General features: G+C 39.0%; 1 protein-coding gene across 1 annotated transcript in view; it reads left to right on the top strand.

Annotated features, from left to right (window-relative positions):
- Positions 1–17,785, top strand: part of TTN (titin) — a 468,698-nt gene that overhangs the window by 380,417 nt on the left and 70,496 nt on the right. Inside the window, exons 242-267 of the mRNA XM_078847988.1 lie at positions 219–370; positions 509–656; positions 774–951; positions 1,054–1,175; positions 1,274–1,561; positions 1,655–1,951; positions 2,066–2,252; positions 4,765–4,880; positions 4,976–5,275; positions 5,529–5,828; positions 5,922–6,027; positions 6,206–6,402; positions 6,506–6,811; positions 6,913–7,191; positions 9,948–10,247; positions 10,348–10,650; positions 10,761–11,135; positions 11,227–11,529; positions 12,384–12,683; positions 12,775–13,071; positions 13,175–13,459; positions 13,555–13,848; positions 14,380–14,679; positions 14,793–15,101; positions 15,195–15,385; positions 17,152–17,581. Of these exons, the coding sequence (XP_078704114.1) occupies positions 219–370; positions 509–656; positions 774–951; positions 1,054–1,175; positions 1,274–1,561; positions 1,655–1,951; positions 2,066–2,252; positions 4,765–4,880; positions 4,976–5,275; positions 5,529–5,828; positions 5,922–6,027; positions 6,206–6,402; positions 6,506–6,811; positions 6,913–7,191; positions 9,948–10,247; positions 10,348–10,650; positions 10,761–11,135; positions 11,227–11,529; positions 12,384–12,683; positions 12,775–13,071; positions 13,175–13,459; positions 13,555–13,848; positions 14,380–14,679; positions 14,793–15,101; positions 15,195–15,385; positions 17,152–17,581 (6,663 nt within the window). The remainder of the gene's footprint in view (positions 1–218; positions 371–508; positions 657–773; positions 952–1,053; positions 1,176–1,273; positions 1,562–1,654; positions 1,952–2,065; positions 2,253–4,764; positions 4,881–4,975; positions 5,276–5,528; positions 5,829–5,921; positions 6,028–6,205; positions 6,403–6,505; positions 6,812–6,912; positions 7,192–9,947; positions 10,248–10,347; positions 10,651–10,760; positions 11,136–11,226; positions 11,530–12,383; positions 12,684–12,774; positions 13,072–13,174; positions 13,460–13,554; positions 13,849–14,379; positions 14,680–14,792; positions 15,102–15,194; positions 15,386–17,151; positions 17,582–17,785) is intronic.

Here is a 17,785-nt window from a genome sequence, read left to right as displayed (position 1 = left end):
TATAACATTCAGCAAATGAGGTATATTTAACAATAATTCTAACAAAAATAACTTTACTGAAGTCCATCTGCGGTGGTCTTACAGTTTTCAGTATCCTACAGTTCATAATTTAGGGGAGAGGGTCTAAGTAGCCCCAGTCTTTTAATAAATAGATGGAATAGAAAATATGGCAAACTATTGATGGAAAGACAAATTAATGCAATATGTGTCACTTCCAGCTCACCCAAGTGCACCAAGAGAACTAAAAGTGATAGACATGAGCAGGAACACAGTGCAATTGACTTGGGAAGCACCAGAAAATGATGGAGGAAGTCCAGTGACTGGCTATCTTATTGAAAAACGTGATATAAGCCGGAAAACATGGACCAAAGTAAGTTTTTTGTTTTGTTTTTGTGATTACAGTTTGTTGTCACTTTCTATATTGTTTCCGTTTGTACCGCAGAAGTTTGGTCACTTGCTGCTTTGGGAAGGAATTCTAGAAATAAATTAGAACATTTCTTTTTCTCAGGTTCTGGATTATGTTGTTGACCAAGAGTTCACTGTACCTGACCTCATCCAAGGAAAAGAATATTTGTTTAGAGTTTCAGCACGCAACAAATGTGGACCAGGAGAGCCTGCATATATTGATGAACCTGTAAATATGTCAGCACCAACAAGTAAGTACTCATCTTTATGTTTGTATTATTTTACTGCTTTTGCTTTTATATAATTTTTGAAAAAAATCTGTCTCTCCGATTGGTTTCTAAGATCCTCTATATCTCTTGTTTTTACAGCGGTGCCTGATCCACCAGAGAATGTGAAATGGAGAGATCCAACATCTAAAAGCATCTTCCTAACATGGGATCCACCTAAGTCTGATGGTGGTTCACGCATCAAGGGTTATCTGGTAGAAAAATGCCAACGTGGTACTGATAAGTGGGAGCCCTGTGGCGAACCTGTTGCTGAAACAAAGTAAGCATTTTAAGCACGAAAATCAGAAGGACTGTCATTTTAATTAAATAAAATATTCGATTCTTGCCATTTTAAATATCTGAATTGTGTTATAATTAACAGAATGGAAGTACCAAAACTTAAAGAAGGTGAATGGTACTCATACCGGGTTAAGGCTTTGAATAAACATGGAGCAAGCAAACCAAGCAAGCCAACGGACGAGATCCAGGCCGTGGATACAAAGGGTAATTATTTAAATGAATTAATTAAGTCCATTATATTCTTTCTGACATTCTTCATAACACTGTTTTTGTAACAATGTTTTAATTTTTTCATAAATCAGAGGCCCCAGAAATTTTCCTAGATGTGAAACTTCTTGCTGGACTGACTGTAAAAGCTGGAACTAAAATAGAGCTACCAGCTACAATAAAAGGAAGGCCTGAGCCTCGGATTACTTGGACCAAGGCTGATAAAGTCCTGAAACCTGACGACAGAATTACAATTGAAACCAAACCTAAGCATTCCAGAGTCACGATTACAGACAGCAAGAGAAGTGACAGCGGTAGCTATATTATTGAAGCTGTAAATTCCAGTGGGCGTGCTACTGCTGTTGTTGAAGTTAATGTTTTAGGTATATTAGGTTTATTATATTTATTTTAAATCAACATAAATGTAGCCAACCATATAAGTGTCAGAAATTAATATTCATCTATGTCATCAATAGATAAGCCAGGTCCCCCAGCTGCATTTGATATATCGGATATTACAAATGAATCCTGCTTCCTGACATGGAATCCTCCTCGAGATGATGGTGGATCTAAAATCACAAACTATGTTGTTGAGAGAAGAGCTACAGACAGTGAAGTATGGCACAAGATGTCATCGACTATTAAGGGAACAAACTTCAAAGCGACGAACTTAACCCCTCATAAAGAATACATCTTCCGAGTCAGTGCTGAAAACATGTATGGTGTTGGGGAGCCAGTTCAACACAGCCCCATCATTGCTAAATATTCCTTTGGTAAGCTAATTAATTTGATGCTCAGTTTACTGTGTACTTTTACAGAAAATGTATAAATATACAAATGTGAGTGTGTGTATATATATTTAAATTTATAATTATAAATTTGTACAGATCCACCAGGGCCTCCGACAGGTGTCACACCTTCTGAAGTCACGAAAGATTCTGTGACCTTAACATGGTCTGAACCAGATGAAGATGGTGGCAGTCCAATCACTGGTTATTGGGTTGAGAGATATGATCCTGATCACGATAAATGGATAAGATGCAATAAGATACCAGTGACAGATACAGTATTCAAGTATGACTACTATCAATTTAGCTTGTAAATGGGGCTATAAATACAGATAAATGTAGCACTGACCTTTTCAACATATATCATTTTCTTGTTCTCTTTTTTGCTGTTCTAAATGTAGAACAAACTAATGTCTGATGGCATGCTTTCTCTTTCAATACCTAATTTTAATCAAGAATTTCTTTATGGAAGACTAAGAGTCTTATATTCTTTTTCCTTTCCCCCCTGAATAGAATAGTGACTTTCTCTGCTGCATCCCTGGACACTCTCTGTGATTGCCAATGAGTATTCTCAAAGTTGGTGCCATTGCCATTCCATGCATTAGGTCACGACACAGGCATTTTGTCAACACTTGTATGTAGATAACAATCTTCCAATCCAGGTAGCAAAAGCATTCGGCAGATCTCCAACATTAGTCTTCTGTATGATAGTATAACATTCTGCTGTTGCTAAGGAGGAGTACAGAAGAATAGCACAAGCATGTAGGGACAAAATTAGAAAGGCTAATGCACAAAATCAGTTACACCCAGCAAAGAACATAAAAGGCAACAAGAAGCAGGTCTTTAAATATATTAGAAGCAAGAGAAAGACAAAGGAAAGTGTAGATTCTGTACTTAGCAGGGAAGCAGAGATATTAACTCAAGAAGGCTGAAGTATTCAATACCTATTTTGCTTGAGTCTTCATTTAAAAGGTTAATGGTTACCAGATAATCGATACAATTAATAAACACTGAGGGGGAAAGAATGTAAGTCAAAATAGGGAAAGAACAAGTTAAAGAATATTTAGCAAAGTTGGATGTATTCAAGTTGGCAGGACTTGACAAAATTCATCCTAGGGTATTTAAGGAACTAGCTGAAGCAATCTCAGAACCATTACCAATTATCTTTGAAAACTCATGCCGGTTCGAGGGGACTGGAGAAGGGCAAAGGTAGTACTTATGTTGAAAAAGGGAAACAGAGAACCCAAGGAATTATAAATGAATAAGCCTAACTTTGATACCTGGAAAGATACTGGAACAAATTATTAATGATCAATTTGTAAACACACAGAGAATAATAGGGTTATAAGGAATACCCAGCATGGATTTGGCAAGAGCAAATCCTCCCAAGCCAACCTAATTTCCTTCTTTGACAGGGTTACTGGGCTAGTGGATAGGAGGGGTGGAGTGAAGCAGTAGATGTAATATATCTTGATTTTAGTAAGTGTTTTGACACAGTCATACATGACATTCTCGTAAGTAAACTTGGGAAATGGGGACTAGATTAAATTACGATAAGGTAGATGTACAACTGGTTTAAAGACTGTACTCAAAGAGTAGTTATCAATAGTTCACCATCAAATTGAGAGGGTGTATCTAGTGGGGTTCTGCAGGGGTCAGTCCTGGTTCCGGTATTATTCAATATTTTCATTAGTAACTTGGATAATGAAGTGGAAAGTATGCTTATAAAATTTGCAGGTGACACAAAGCTGGGGGGTTTACTTTGAAGGACAGGATTAGAATTCAAAATGACCTTGACAAATTGGAGAAATGGTCTGAATTCAACAAGATGAAGTTTAATAAAGACTGTGTACAGTACCACACTTAGGAAGGAAAAATCAAATGCACAACTACAAAATGGGGAATAACTGGCTAGGTGGTAGCACTGCTGAAAAGGATCTGGGGATTATAGTGGATCACAAATTGAATATGACTCAACGGTATGATGCAGCTGCGAAAGAGGCTAATATCATACTGGGGGTATTAAAAGGAATGTCATATCTAAGACACAGGAGGTTATTGTCCCACTCTACTCTGCCCTAGTGAGGCCTCAGCCAGAGTACTGTGACCAGTTCTGGGTGCCACATTTTAGGAAAGATGTAGACAAATTGGAAAGAGTCCAGAGGAGAGCAGCAAAAATAAAAAAAAAAGTTTTAGAAAACCTGACCTATGAAGAAAGGTTAAAAAAACTGGGTATTTTTAGTCCAGAGAAAAGAAGACTGGGAAGGTGGGGGAAACCTGACCATCTTTAAATATGTTAAGGGCTACTATAAATATGACCAGGATCAATTGTTCTCTGTGTCCATTTAAGGTAGGAAAAGTAGTAATGGGCTTAATCTGCAGCAAGAAAGATTTAGGTTGGATATTAGGAAAAACTTTCTAACTGTAAGGATAGTTAAACTCTGGAATAGGCTTCCAAGGGAGGTTGTGGAATCCCCATCATTGGAGGTTTATAAGAGCAGGCTGGACAAACACCTGTCAGGGATGGTCTAGGTTTACTTGGTCCTCCCTCAGCACAGGGGACTAGACTTGATGCCTCTCAAGGTCCCTTTCAGTCCTACATGTCTATGATGCTATTGCCCGTATACCATTTAGTATCTTAAATCAATCCCATTTAATATAACATATTTATCAGTAGCTAGGAATTTGGGGGGTTTTTTGCATATGTAGCAGTATAATGACTTAAAAAACACAATGCTAAGCATGCATAAATGTGTGGGTTTGGCTTTATTACTAAATATTTTATTCCCAATTAACAGAGTTAAAGGTCTTACCAACAAGAAGAAGTACAAGTTCCGTGTCTTGGCAGAGAATCTTGCAGGACCTGGAAAACCAAGCAAGGAGACAGAGCCAATCCTAGTGAAGGATCCTATTGGTATTATGAATACATTTCTTTCACAATTTAATTTAAAATAAAACCAAGGAAATAATTTGTTCTAAAATCTAAATTGTTATTTAATTTGTGTCTAGATCCTCCATGGCCCCCTGGCAAGCCAACTGTGAAAGATGTTGCCAAAACATCATTATTCCTGCAGTGGACAAAGCCAGAACATGATGGAGGTGCAAAGATTGAGTCTTATGTCATTGAGTTACTAAAAACCGGAACAGATGAGTGGGTAAGAGTGGCTGAGGGCATTCCCTTGACTGAACATTTCCTCAAGGGGCTTATGGAGAAACAAGAATACTCATTCCGCATAAGAGCTGTGAACAAGGCTGGGGAGAGCGAGCCTAGTGAGCCCAGTGACCCTGTGCTATGCAAAGAGAGACTGCGTGAGTAGCATTTAAAATATATTACTAAAATACATATTTTACAATTTTAAAATATAAACTAAAACAGTCTAAACCATTCCTGTATGTTTAGCCAACAAGTAAACTTTTGTAAGGTTATAAAACATAGAAATCTATCCCGCATTCACTGTAAAAATGTAACCTTTTAATAAGCTCCATGTTATTCTCTGTCTTCTATGCATCTGAGAGGATAAACAGATAAAACTGTTTTTTCTTTGTTTTACTATTTTTACAGACCCTCCTTCACCACCTCGATGGCTTGAGGTTATTAACATTACTAAGAACACTGCGGATCTTAAATGGACGGTACCAGAAAAAGATGGGGGCTCCCCAATTACCAACTACATTGTTGAAAAGAGAGATGTGAGACGGAAAGGCTGGCAAACAGTTGATACAACAGTAAAAGACACTAAATACACAGTGACCCCACTCACTGAAGGCTCTCTCTATGTGTTCCGTGTGGCTGCCGAAAATGCAGTTGGACAAAGTGACTATTGTGAAATTGAAGATTCAGTTCTTGCTAAAGATACCTTCAGTAAGTTTTCACATTTGCATGTTTAGAAGTTAGTATACACAAAGACATAGTTTTTGAACTCTTTTTCTCCTAATACGGATATTTTGTTTTTAGCTACTCCTGGACCACCATATGCTCTTGCAGTGGTTGAAGTGACAAAGAGACATGTTGACCTAAAATGGGAACCACCTAAGAATGACGGTGGCAGACCAATTCAAAGGTAAGATGATTACAGATTTGTATAGCACTAGCTGCATGCTAGGTGATGTGTAGATATACAGATATGCTGTTTTTATTTGTTTTTGTTTTAATATCTCTTTACCTATTTTCAGTTAGTATGAAATTGTGAATGTCCTATGATTCCATATTTCTAATGGTATGTTTTCTTGTTTACATAGATATGTTATTGAAAAGAAAGAAAAATTAGGCACACGCTGGGTGAAAGCTGGAAAGACAGCTGGACCTGACTGTCATTTCAGAGTGACTGATGTTATTGAAGGTACAGAGGTACAGTTCCAGGTCCGTGCAGAAAATGAAGCTGGTTGTGGTCATCCAAGTGAACCAACTGACCTCCTTGCTATTGAAGACCCAACAAGTAAGTCATAATATAATAATTAAAGTATGAAATATGCAGTCAAAATACTATATTGATGGACTGATATTGCAAAAAGTACTGTAATACTTTTGCATTTTTGCAGGCCCTCCATCACCTCCTCTTGATTTACATGTGACAGATGCAAGCAGAAAGCACATTTCCATTGCATGGAAACCACCAGAGAAAAATGGTGGTAGCCCTATTATTGGATACAATGTTGAGCTGTGTGAAGCAGGAACAGAAAAATGGATGCGAATCAATTCTCGTGCAGTAAAAGACTTGAAATACAAAGTGGAAGAGGGAATTGTTCCTGACAAGGAGTATGTGCTGAGAGTCAGAGCTGTCAATGCTATTGGAGCTAGTGATCCATCAGAAATATCAGAAAATGTTGTTGTTAAAGATCCAGACTGTAAGAATATATTTCTTTTAAAAACTATTTGTAATTTATAAATGCAAAAGGATTTGGGCATTTTGAAGCTTTTTAATAATAACATACTGATACTTTTACAGGCAATCCTACTATTGACCTAAAGACTCAAGACATTGTTGTTATTGAAGGAAAGAAGTTAAGTATCCCTGTACCCTTTCGAGCTGTTCCATCACCAACCATTACATGGCATAAAGGTGGCAAGGAGGTTAAAGCAGGGGACAGAACAACAATGAAGAGCGATTACACATCTGCATTGCTTGAAGTCACAAACAGTGTTCATGCTGATGCAGGTGTTTACACTATCACCCTGGAGAACAAACTGGGCTCAACAACTGGCTCAGTCAACGTCAAAGTCATAGGTAACAAAACTTTTTTTGATGGTAAACTCTTTGGGTGAGATGCTTACCCCTGTTTTGGGCCATTGATGGCATAAAATCACAATGAAAGTCCCATATCTGGCCAAGGAGGATTCCCCTGGTGCAGGCACTCAGGAGACAGATATAAGGTTACATCTCAAGGACCCATTGTGAGCCATGATATAGGAGGCATCCCAGGGGAAGGATTTGGTGGAGGGAGGTATATGTTAGGGCCCTAGCACACAACACTTCAGAGACTCTAGGTGGCACTGTGGCCCCCAAGGAAACTCACTGAGATTGCTAAAACGTAATCAAGCCCTCAAGGCTGTTGACTTGCACTGGAGGCCTCCCACTCCCCAGAATAGCCCTGGAGCTGGAGGATACAAAGGTGACTTAAAGCCATCATAGCCCCCTTTCCCCTGGGCTACAAGTTGCATGCTGTGTCTGTCAGAGGCATAGCACAGAATCTTACCCTTTATACCCATTCTAAAATAATATAAATATGCACTATAACTGTACAGTATTGGCAAAAAGAAAAGGAGTACTTGTGGCACCTTAGAGACTAACCAATTTATTTGAGCATGAGCTTTCGTGAGCTACAGCTCACTTCATCGGATGCATACCGTGGAAACTGCAGCAGACTTTATATACACACAGAGATCATAAAACAATACCTCCTCCCACCCCACTGTCCTGCTGGTAATAGCTTATCTAAAGTGATCATCAAGTTGGGCCATTTCCAGCACAAATCCAAGTTTTCTCACCCTCCTCCCCCCCACACACAAACTCACTCTCCTGCTGGTAATAGCCCATCCAAAGTGACAACTCTCTACACAATGTGCATGATAATCAAGGTGGGCCATTTCCTGCACAAATCCAGGTTCTCTCACCCCCTCACCCCACTCCAAAAAACACACATACAAACTCACTATCCTGCTGGTAATAGCTCATCCAAAGTGACCACTCTCCCTACAATGTGCATGATAATCAAGGTGGGCCATTTCCAGCAGCACAAATCCAGGTTTTCTCACCCCCCCCCCACCCCCATACACACACAAACTCACTCTCCTGCTGGTAATAGCTCATTCAAAGTGACCACTCTCCCTACAATGTGCATGGTAATCAAAGTGGGCCATGTCCAGCACAAATCCAGGCTTTCTCACCCCACCCCCCCTTTTTCTTTTTTTTCCCGGGAACACACACACACACACAAACTCACTCTCCTGCTGGCAATAGCTCATCTAAACTGACCACTCTCCAAGTTTAAATCCAAGTTTAACCAGAACGTCTGGGGGGTGGGGTAGGAAAAAACAAGGGGAAATAGGCTATCTTGCATAATGACTTAGCCACTCCCAGTCTCTATTTAAGCCTAAATTAATAGTATCCAATTTGCAAATGAATTCCAATTCAGCAGTTTCTCGCTGGAGTCTGGATTTGAAGTTTTTTTGTTTTAAGATAGCGACCTTCATGTCTGTGATTGCATGACCAGAGAGATTGAAGTGTTCTCCGACTGGTTTATGAATGTTATAATTCTTGACATCTGATTTGTGTCCATTTATTCTTTAAGTAGAGACTGTCCAGTTTGACCAATGTAAATGGCAGAGGGACACTGCTGGCACATGATGGCATATATCACATTGGTGGATGTGCAGGTGGACAAGCCTCTGATAGTGTGGCTGATGTTATTAGTCCCTGTGATGGTGTCCCCTGAATAGATATGTGGGCACAGTTGGCAACGGGCTTTGTTGCAAGGATAAGTTCCTGGGTTAGTGGTTCTGTTGTGTGGTATGTGGTTGTTGGTGAGTATTTGCTTCAGGTTGCGGGGCTGTCTGTAGGCAAGGACTGGCCTGTCTCCCAAGATTTGCGAGAGTGTTGGGTCATCCTTTAGGATAGGTTGTAGATCCTTAATAATGCGTTGGAGGGGTTTTAGTTGGGGGCTGAAGGTGACGGCTAGTGGCGTTCTGTTATTTTCTTTGTTAGGCCTGTCCTGTAGTAGGTAACTTCTGGGAACTCTTCTGGCTCTATCAATCTGTTTCTTCACTTCCGCAGGTGGGTATTGTAGTTGTAAGAAAGCTTGACAGAGATCTTGTAGGTGTTTGTCTCTGTCTGAGGGGTTGGAGCAAATGCGGTTGTATCGCAGAGCTTGGCTGTAGATGATGGATCGTGTGGTGTGGTCAGGGTGAAAGCTGGAGGCATGTAGGTAGGAATAGCGGTCAGTAGGTTTCCGGTATATGGTGGTGTTTATGTGACCATTGTATATAAAGTCTGCTGCAGTTTCCACGGTATGCATCCGATGAAGTGAGCTGTAGCTCACGAAAGCTCATGCTCAAATAAATTGGTTAGTCTCTAAGGTGCCACAAGTACTCCTTTTCTTTTTGTGAATACAAACTAACACGGCTGTTACTCTGAAACCTGTACAGTATTGCCAACTATTTATATTTAAAATATTAATTAAGCATAAAATCTCAAAGAAAGATCAATTTTGACACTTTAATAGATCTGTAATCCCTTAATAAGCCAATTAGTATGGAGAATAAAACAAATAAACTAAGTCAACAGGTTATATGAATCTTTCATGTCTACTGCCATAAGGAAATGTAAATTCATGTCTATGTTGTGCAACCAATATTTGTCCTTTTGGTCTGCTTTGTGCAAAACAGAAGTAAAAAATACAATGTAATTTCACATTTGTACTAAAGCAGTTTCCTAGTTTCTTGTTGTTGTTAGGGTAATTATATAAAAATTATTATTTGAAACAGGTCTGCCTGGACAATGCAAAAACATTAAAGCAAGTGAAGTGACTAAAAATTCATGTAAGATATCGTGGGAACCTCCAGAGTATGATGGTGGCACTCCCATCTTACATTATGTCCTGGAACGTAGAGAAGCTGGTCGGAGAACATATATTCCAGTGATGTCTGGTGAGAACAAACTCTCGTGGAATGTCAAGGATCTTATACCAAATGGTGAATATTACTTCCGTGTTAAGGCTGTCAATAAAATTGGAGGAGGTGAATACATTGAACTAAGGAACCCAGTCATTGCTGAAGATCCAAAGCGTAAGTTCTTATATCAATGGATAATCGACTAGATAGATTTTAAAATAATTTCTCTATATCTTCTATTTGTTTAAATTCTATTTTTGTTATTATTCTACAGAGCGTCCAGATCCACCTGTTGATCTTGAGATTTCTAATACAACATCCAAGTCAGTAACACTTACATGGAAGCCACCTTTATATGACGGAGGATGCAAGATTATGGGCTATATCTTAGAAAAGATTGCTAAGGGTCAAGACGAGTGGGAAAGGTGCAATGAATTTTTGATACCTGTTTTGACTTACACAGTAAAAGGTCTTGAGGAGGGCAAGGAATACCAATTCCGTGCTCGTGCAGAGAATGCTGCAGGTGTCAGTGAACCTTCTCGTATCACTCCATTAGTGAAAGCTGTTGATCCCATTGGTATGATTGCTTATTTTTCTTACTACCATCAATTCTTAAACCTACCAGAAAATACTACTTTTAACTTCATTTCTAAATGCAGCTTAAAAATACATTTCTTGTTATTACAGAGGCTCCAAAAGTCTTCCTTAGTGCTAATCTGCAGGCTGGCCTTGAGGTGAGGCGCGGTGATGAAATTGCACTGGAAGCACATATTTCAGGAGCACCGTACCCATCTATTACATGGTTAAGGAATGATGAAACTATTAGGCCACAGGAAATAAAAAAGAGAGTAACAAAGTTTACTAGGAGAAGGAAGGGTGAAGTTGAAGAAGAGGAGCCATTCTACCTTTCACTGCCAGAACGTTTGAATATTGACAACCACACACCTGGAGAGTCCTTGTTAGCCGTTCGTGACTCACTTAGACCTGACCATGGCACATTTACAATCAGAGTTGAAAATGATCATGGTGTTGCAAAAGCCTCATGTGAAGTAAACGTATTAGGTATGTGCTTAAACAGCTTATTGTTTAAAATGTCAGAGCAGATGCTCACCAGAAGACACTAATAATTTTTTACTGGTGTTTTAAAAAATAGATACACCTGGACCTCCTATCAACTTTACATTTGAAGATGTTAGAAAACATTCTGTTGTTTGCAAGTGGGAGCCTCCTCTTGATGATGGTGGAAGTGAAATCCTGAACTATGTCCTGGAAAAGAAAGACAACTCAAAAGCTGAAATAGGCTGGGTTACTGTCACTTCAACACTCAGGCATTGCAAATACCACGTGCTAAAATTGATTGAAGGAAAGGAATACCTTTTCCGTGTATCAGCTGAAAATCGGTTAGGACCTGGACCACCATGTGTTTCCAAACCACTGGTAGCCAAAGATCCATTCAGTAAGTCTTATGTTGATATTTAAACACAATACTTTTGGAGAAATTCTATTCTATATGGGGTTTTTTATACTATCCGCATCACTAGTATCTGAATGCATTCCAGAAGTGCATTAAGCAATGTAACTAGCAGCTATCAAATGTGGTTCATTTTTTTTTATCTTGTCCCCCTGTTAGGGGAGAAATTGTATGTGGAGTATCGTGTTTTGTTTTGGCAGGGTGTTGTTTGGGGTTCGGGTTTTTTTTTTAATGTACATGCGACTGTATGTTTATGTAAGAAAATGCAAGGTTGAAGAATTGCACCTTCTGCTTGGAGCAGAAGGCGGTGAGGTTTGTATTGGTCCTTAGTTCCTGTAGGGGTTCATACTACAGTCTCGGATTAGTCCCTCAGAGAGCTCTGTCTCCAGCACAGACAAGCTTTATCCTTATGTTGGAAAGTCCCATTGTGCCAGAGGAGTTGCTGACCGCAGTCTTTATCCCAGTTTTTAGATATCCTGGGCCCAACCCACTGAGTACCTTGAAGATAGCAACAAAGGCCAAATGTATTACAATGCACTCTTTTATATAGTACTTTTCGCATTAAAATATTAACAAATTAATCATGGCCCATGTGAAGGAGTTCCACATTATTATCTCTGTTTTACAGATTAGTAAACTAAATCACAGTAAGTTTAACCGACTTGTCCAAAATCACACAGTAAGAAAATGATAGAGCTGCAGTTAGAACAGGTTATTTCCCCATGCTTAGTCCACTAGGCCATAATGCCTCACTACATACATAAAATTAAATTTGAGATCTGGATAAGAAATCATAGATGCCAAAATTTCATTTTTCTCTTTCTTTTTAATTTTTTTAGCTCCACCGGATGCACCTGATAAACCTGAAGTGGAGGATGTTACCAGTAATAGTATGTTGGTTAAATGGAAAGAACCAAAAGACAACGGTAGCCCCATCTTGGGTTATTGGATTGAAAAACGTGAAATCAATAGTACTCACTGGGCTCGTGTCAACAGAAGCCTCCTGAACACCCTAGAAATAAGAGCCGATGGACTTTTGGAAGGACTTAACTATATCTTTAGAGTGTGTGCTGAAAATGCAGCTGGCCCTGGCAAATTTAGTCCACCTTCAGATCCAAAAACTGCTCAGGACCCAATATGTAAGTATTTTAATAGAAGATAATGGTTGGAGGCTGACAAGAGTAGGTTAAGTATCCATGAATTTTGATTTACACTTTTTTATTTCTTTAGTGCCACCTGGTCCACCAATTCCAAGAGTTGTTGATACAAGCTCAACTGCTATTGAGCTAGAATGGGAACCTCCAGCATTCAATGGTGGTGGTGATATCATCGGTTATTTCATTTACAAACAATTGGTGGGCATAAATGAATGGTCACGCTGCACAGAGAAATCCATTAAGATTAGAAAATACACTGTTAAAGAAATTAGAGAAGGTGCTGACTATAAACTCCGTGTTACCGCTGTTAATGCAGCCGGGGAAGGACCACCTGGTGAAACTGAACCTATAACAGTTTCAGAACCTCAAGGTACTGTTGTTGTGCAAATGTCATTTAACATATAGTAGCCAGTATGGCATGTTAGACTCTTTTATCTCCCTTAAACTAACGCACAATTTCTATTTTTCTGCAGAGCCTCCTCATGTTGAATTGGATGTTTCTGTCAAAGCAGGCATTCAGATAATGGCTGGGAAAACTCTTAAAATTCCTGCTACTGTAACTGGGCGCCCTACACCTACAATTGTGTGGACTGTGGAGGAAGGTGAATTAGACAAAGAGCGGGTTGTTATTGAAAATGTTGGCACCAGATCAGAACTAACTATTCAGAATGCATTGAGAAAAGACCACGGAAGATATGTGATTACTGCAACCAATCAGAGTGGTTCCAAATTTGCAGCAACCAGAGTAGAAGTTTTTGGTAAGAAATATTACATGCTGTGAAACCAATTGTCAAGTATACCTAGATACAAGAAATCTTTGTTTTTTTGTTATACAACATGTTCTCTTTTTCAGATGTTCCTGGGCCAGTGCTTGACCTAAAACCTGTGGTTGTGAACAGAAAGATGTGTCTGCTTAACTGGTCTGATCCTGAAGATGATGGAGGAAGTGATATCACTGGCTTCCTTGTTGAACGCAAAGATGCCAAAATGCATACTTGGAGACAGTGTATAGATACTGAGAGATCTAAGTGTGATATTACAGGTCTCGTTGAAGGACAGGAATATATGTTTCGTGTTATTGCCAAGAATAAGTTTGGCTGTGGTCCACCTGTTGACATCGGACCAATTCTTGCAGTTGACCCATTAGGTAAAATAACTATTTGTTTGCTTATGTCAATTATTAAATATAGGGAGATCTAGATCACTGCACAGTTATTTAATTAATGCTGAGATGGCACACTGTATATTCAATGTACATAGACATATTAATGGGGTTTTTTAGTTTTCATACTTACCTGCTACAGAGTTAAGGCTTCAGACCTTCAGCAGAGTAACTGTTGAAGTTAGATCTCTCACTTATGTAAAATTACCATGACCATTTCTGAAAAGGAGTAGGAGATAACCACTTTGTCTCTCCTTCTTTCAATCAGGCAGCTTCCATTGACAAAGTCTGTGTTTAAACTATTGTTGAGACACTAATTGTTGCCCTGTTGCCAACATAGTCACTTCACTATCAGAGAAACTTCACACTACATTATAATAATTTGGATACCTTGCATATGAAAGATGCTGCTTTAAAAATGCCAAATCTATTTTATTTAATAGGATAAGAAATGAAACAAAACTTTAAGTATATGTATGACTTATATTTTTCATTGTGAATTACTTGTGATAATAGGTCCTCCAACAGCACCTGAGAGGTTCATGTACACAGAGAGGACAAAGTCAACCATTACACTTGACTGGAAGCCTCCCCGTAATGATGGTGGCAGTCCTGTCATAGGATACATCGTTGATAAGAGAAGACATGACTCAAATGTGTTTGAAAGAGTTAACCAGCAACTCTGTCCAACTACATCTCTTCTTGTAGACAATCTTGCTGAGCTTCATATGTATGAATTCCGTGTCAAAGCAGTCAATGCTATTGGTGAAAGTGAACCATCACTACCACTTAACGTAGTTATACAAGATGATGAAGGTACACCTGTTTATTAGAAACACGTACAACGGCTTTCAAAACTCTGTTAGCTTGTTTCTTTGCTTTTTGTTACCGCCTTCATTCTTTTATTTTTGTTTTGTTTTGTTTTACAGTACCTCCAACTGTCACATTACGTCTGGCTGTCAGAGGAGATACTATCAAAGTGAGGGCAGGAGAGCCAGTTAATATTCCAGCTGATGTCACAGGTCTACCAATACCAAAGATTGAATGGGCCAAAAATGAAGTTTTAATTGACAAACCATCAGATGCACTTAAGATAACCAAACAAGAAATATCTAGATCTGAAGCAAAAACTGAACTTAGTATGCCTGCTGCACTTAGGGACGATAAAGGCACTTACACAGTCACAGCTACCAATCGTCTCGGCACAGCGTATCGCAATGCTTATGTTGAAGTGTATGGTAAGGATCTGATTTATTTTAATGAAATGACAAAAGCAAATATGTTTTTGCCTTTTCCATAACATAATATTATATTGTATTGTTTTTATTTAGATCGTCCTTCTCCACCAAGAAATCTTGCCGTTTCTGACATTAAAGCAGAATCATGCTATTTGACCTGGGATGTCCCCCTTGATAATGGTGGCAGTGAAATTACTCATTACATTATTGAAAAACGTGATGCCAGTAGGAAGAAATCTGAATGGGAGGAGGTCTCCAGCACAGTAGTTGACAGACGATTTGGGGTAAAGTTATCTGAAAACTTTTCTGTACTTTACAAAGTGTCTTTATGATGTAATTCAACATGCTTAAATAGCAAAAATAACACACGTACAATACTGAAATAAAATGAATTATCAATACAATGAAAAATTACAGAACACATAGTTATCTGAGTAGGTGGTACACTGACCATGACCAGAATTTCTAGATAATCGCTATTGCCATTGTGTATTTTCCTTAAATCCCAAAAAGAAAATAATATATTCAGTTATGTCATTTATTTTATAAAGAAGTTAATATCTGAATTAAGGAGATGTATCCCTTTTGTGTCGTCTAGGTTAATTTATATCAGAAATATAATTTTGTATTTAGAGAGTAAGGGTGATCACAATTTCATATGACCCAGTAAAGGTACAGTAGCTGACAAGTTCTCTCATTTTGAAAAAATCACTATACAGACATTTTAAATCCAGTGGTTTTTTTATTAATTGTTTTTCCAGTTTTGCTTTTGAATTGTTATAAGCATCTCAGTGAGGATTCATTCTCACCCTCCTTTAAAACTTAATCATACTGATACATGTCAGAGTAATTCTCACTAACTTAAGACACTGACAAAAGTATGTGACCACTTGGCAATTTGGTCAATTTTGTTAGGTTTTTTGCTTACCCTGCTGTTCTGACCTGCTGCTGTATCTCTTAGTAGCACTAGCCTCCAGCTTCCCTCCAGTATATTGCCCTCTTGCTGAAAGGGCAAACAGCCCAAATGGTAGGAACAAATAAGTGGATTGATGTCTGCACCTACCTCAAAGACCAAGAGCATTATGACATTCTCATTCACTCTTGGCTCTGTAAAAAGAAAAGGAGTACTTGTGGCACCTTAGAGACTAACCAATTTATTTGAGCATGAGCTTTCATGAGCTACAGCTCACTTCATCGGATGCATACCGTGGAAACTGCAGCAGACTTTATATACACACAGAGAATATGAAACAATACCTCCTCCCACCCCACTGTCCTGCTGGTAATAGCTTATCTAAAGTGATCATCAAGTTGGGCCATTTCCAGCACAAATCCAGGTTTTCTCACCCTCCACCCCCCCCACACAAATTCACTCTCCTGCTGGTGATAGCCCATCCAAAGTGACAACTCTCTACACAATGTACATGATAATCAAGTTGGGCCATTTCCTGCACAAATCCAGGAGGTTCTCTGGGGGTGAGAGAACCTGGATTTGTGCAGGAAATGGCCCAACTTGATTATCATACACATTGTGAAGAGAGTGGTCACTTTGGATGGGCTATTACCAGCAGGAGAGTGAGTTTGTGTTGGGGTAGGGGGGCGGAGGGTGAGAAAACCTGGATTTGTGCTGGAAATGGCCCAACTTGATGATCACTTTAGATAAGCTATTACCAGCAGGACAGTGGGGTGGGAGGAGGTATTGTTTCATATTCTCTGTGTGTATATAAAGTCTGCTGCAGTTTCCACGGTATGCATCCGATGAAGTGAGCTGTAGCTCACGAAAGCTCATGCTCAAATAAATTGGTTAGTCTCTAAGGTGCCACAAGTACTCCTTTTCTTTTTGCGAATACAGACTAACACGGCTGTTACTCTGAATCTTGGCTCTGTGTGCATGATATACAAGTTTATATGGTGCAGCATATAGAGGTACTTGTAGCCATTCACTGGGATAACTAAGGAAGAGTTTAATTAAACAGCATCAAAAGAGGGAAAATTTAACATATACTTATTTTGGAAACAGTTATTTATTCATTTAAATCTTGTTTTTCAGGTGTGGAAACTTGCAACAAATGGTGAATACCAGTTTAGAGTCAGGGCAGTAAACAAATATGGGACAAGTGATGAGTGCCTCTCAGAGAAAGTGGTCATTAAGGATCCATATGGCCTTCCTGGACCTCCTGGAAAACCAAAAGTTTTAGATCACACTAGGTCATCAATGCTGGTGACTTGGGAGCCTCCTTTGGACAATGGTGGAGCCCCAATCACTGGGTATTGGTTGGAGAAGAGAGAAGTCGGAGGTGTCTATTGGTCACGTGTTAACAGAGCTCCAGTAACAAAACCAGTAATGAAAGGGCTGGAATTTAATGTCTTGCGGTTGATTGAAGGCGTTGAATACCAGTTTAGAGCAATGGCTGTAAATATTGCTGGAATTGGCCCTCCCAGTGAACCATCAGATCCTGCCTTAGCAGCAGATCCTATATGTAAGTATACAGTTTTTATGAGTTGCTTTAAAGGTTATAATACATAAAAACTATATTCTGTAACCCTTATTGATGTTGAATTCAGTGGGACTAGACTGATGAAATGTTTGCAGGACTGGGGCCTACATAATGCCATTCTGTTTTCAGTGTAATGATTTTCTGATTAACTATTAATTATTTTTATTTTAGTTCAGATAATTAATT

This window comes from Lepidochelys kempii, chromosome 11, assembly GCF_965140285.1.
Source record: "Lepidochelys kempii isolate rLepKem1 chromosome 11, rLepKem1.hap1, whole genome shotgun sequence".
Lineage (NCBI taxonomy): Eukaryota > Metazoa > Chordata > Testudines > Cheloniidae > Lepidochelys > Lepidochelys kempii.
The sequence above is the reverse complement of the archived record's forward strand: the minus strand, read 5'-3'. Positions and strand labels throughout refer to the sequence as shown.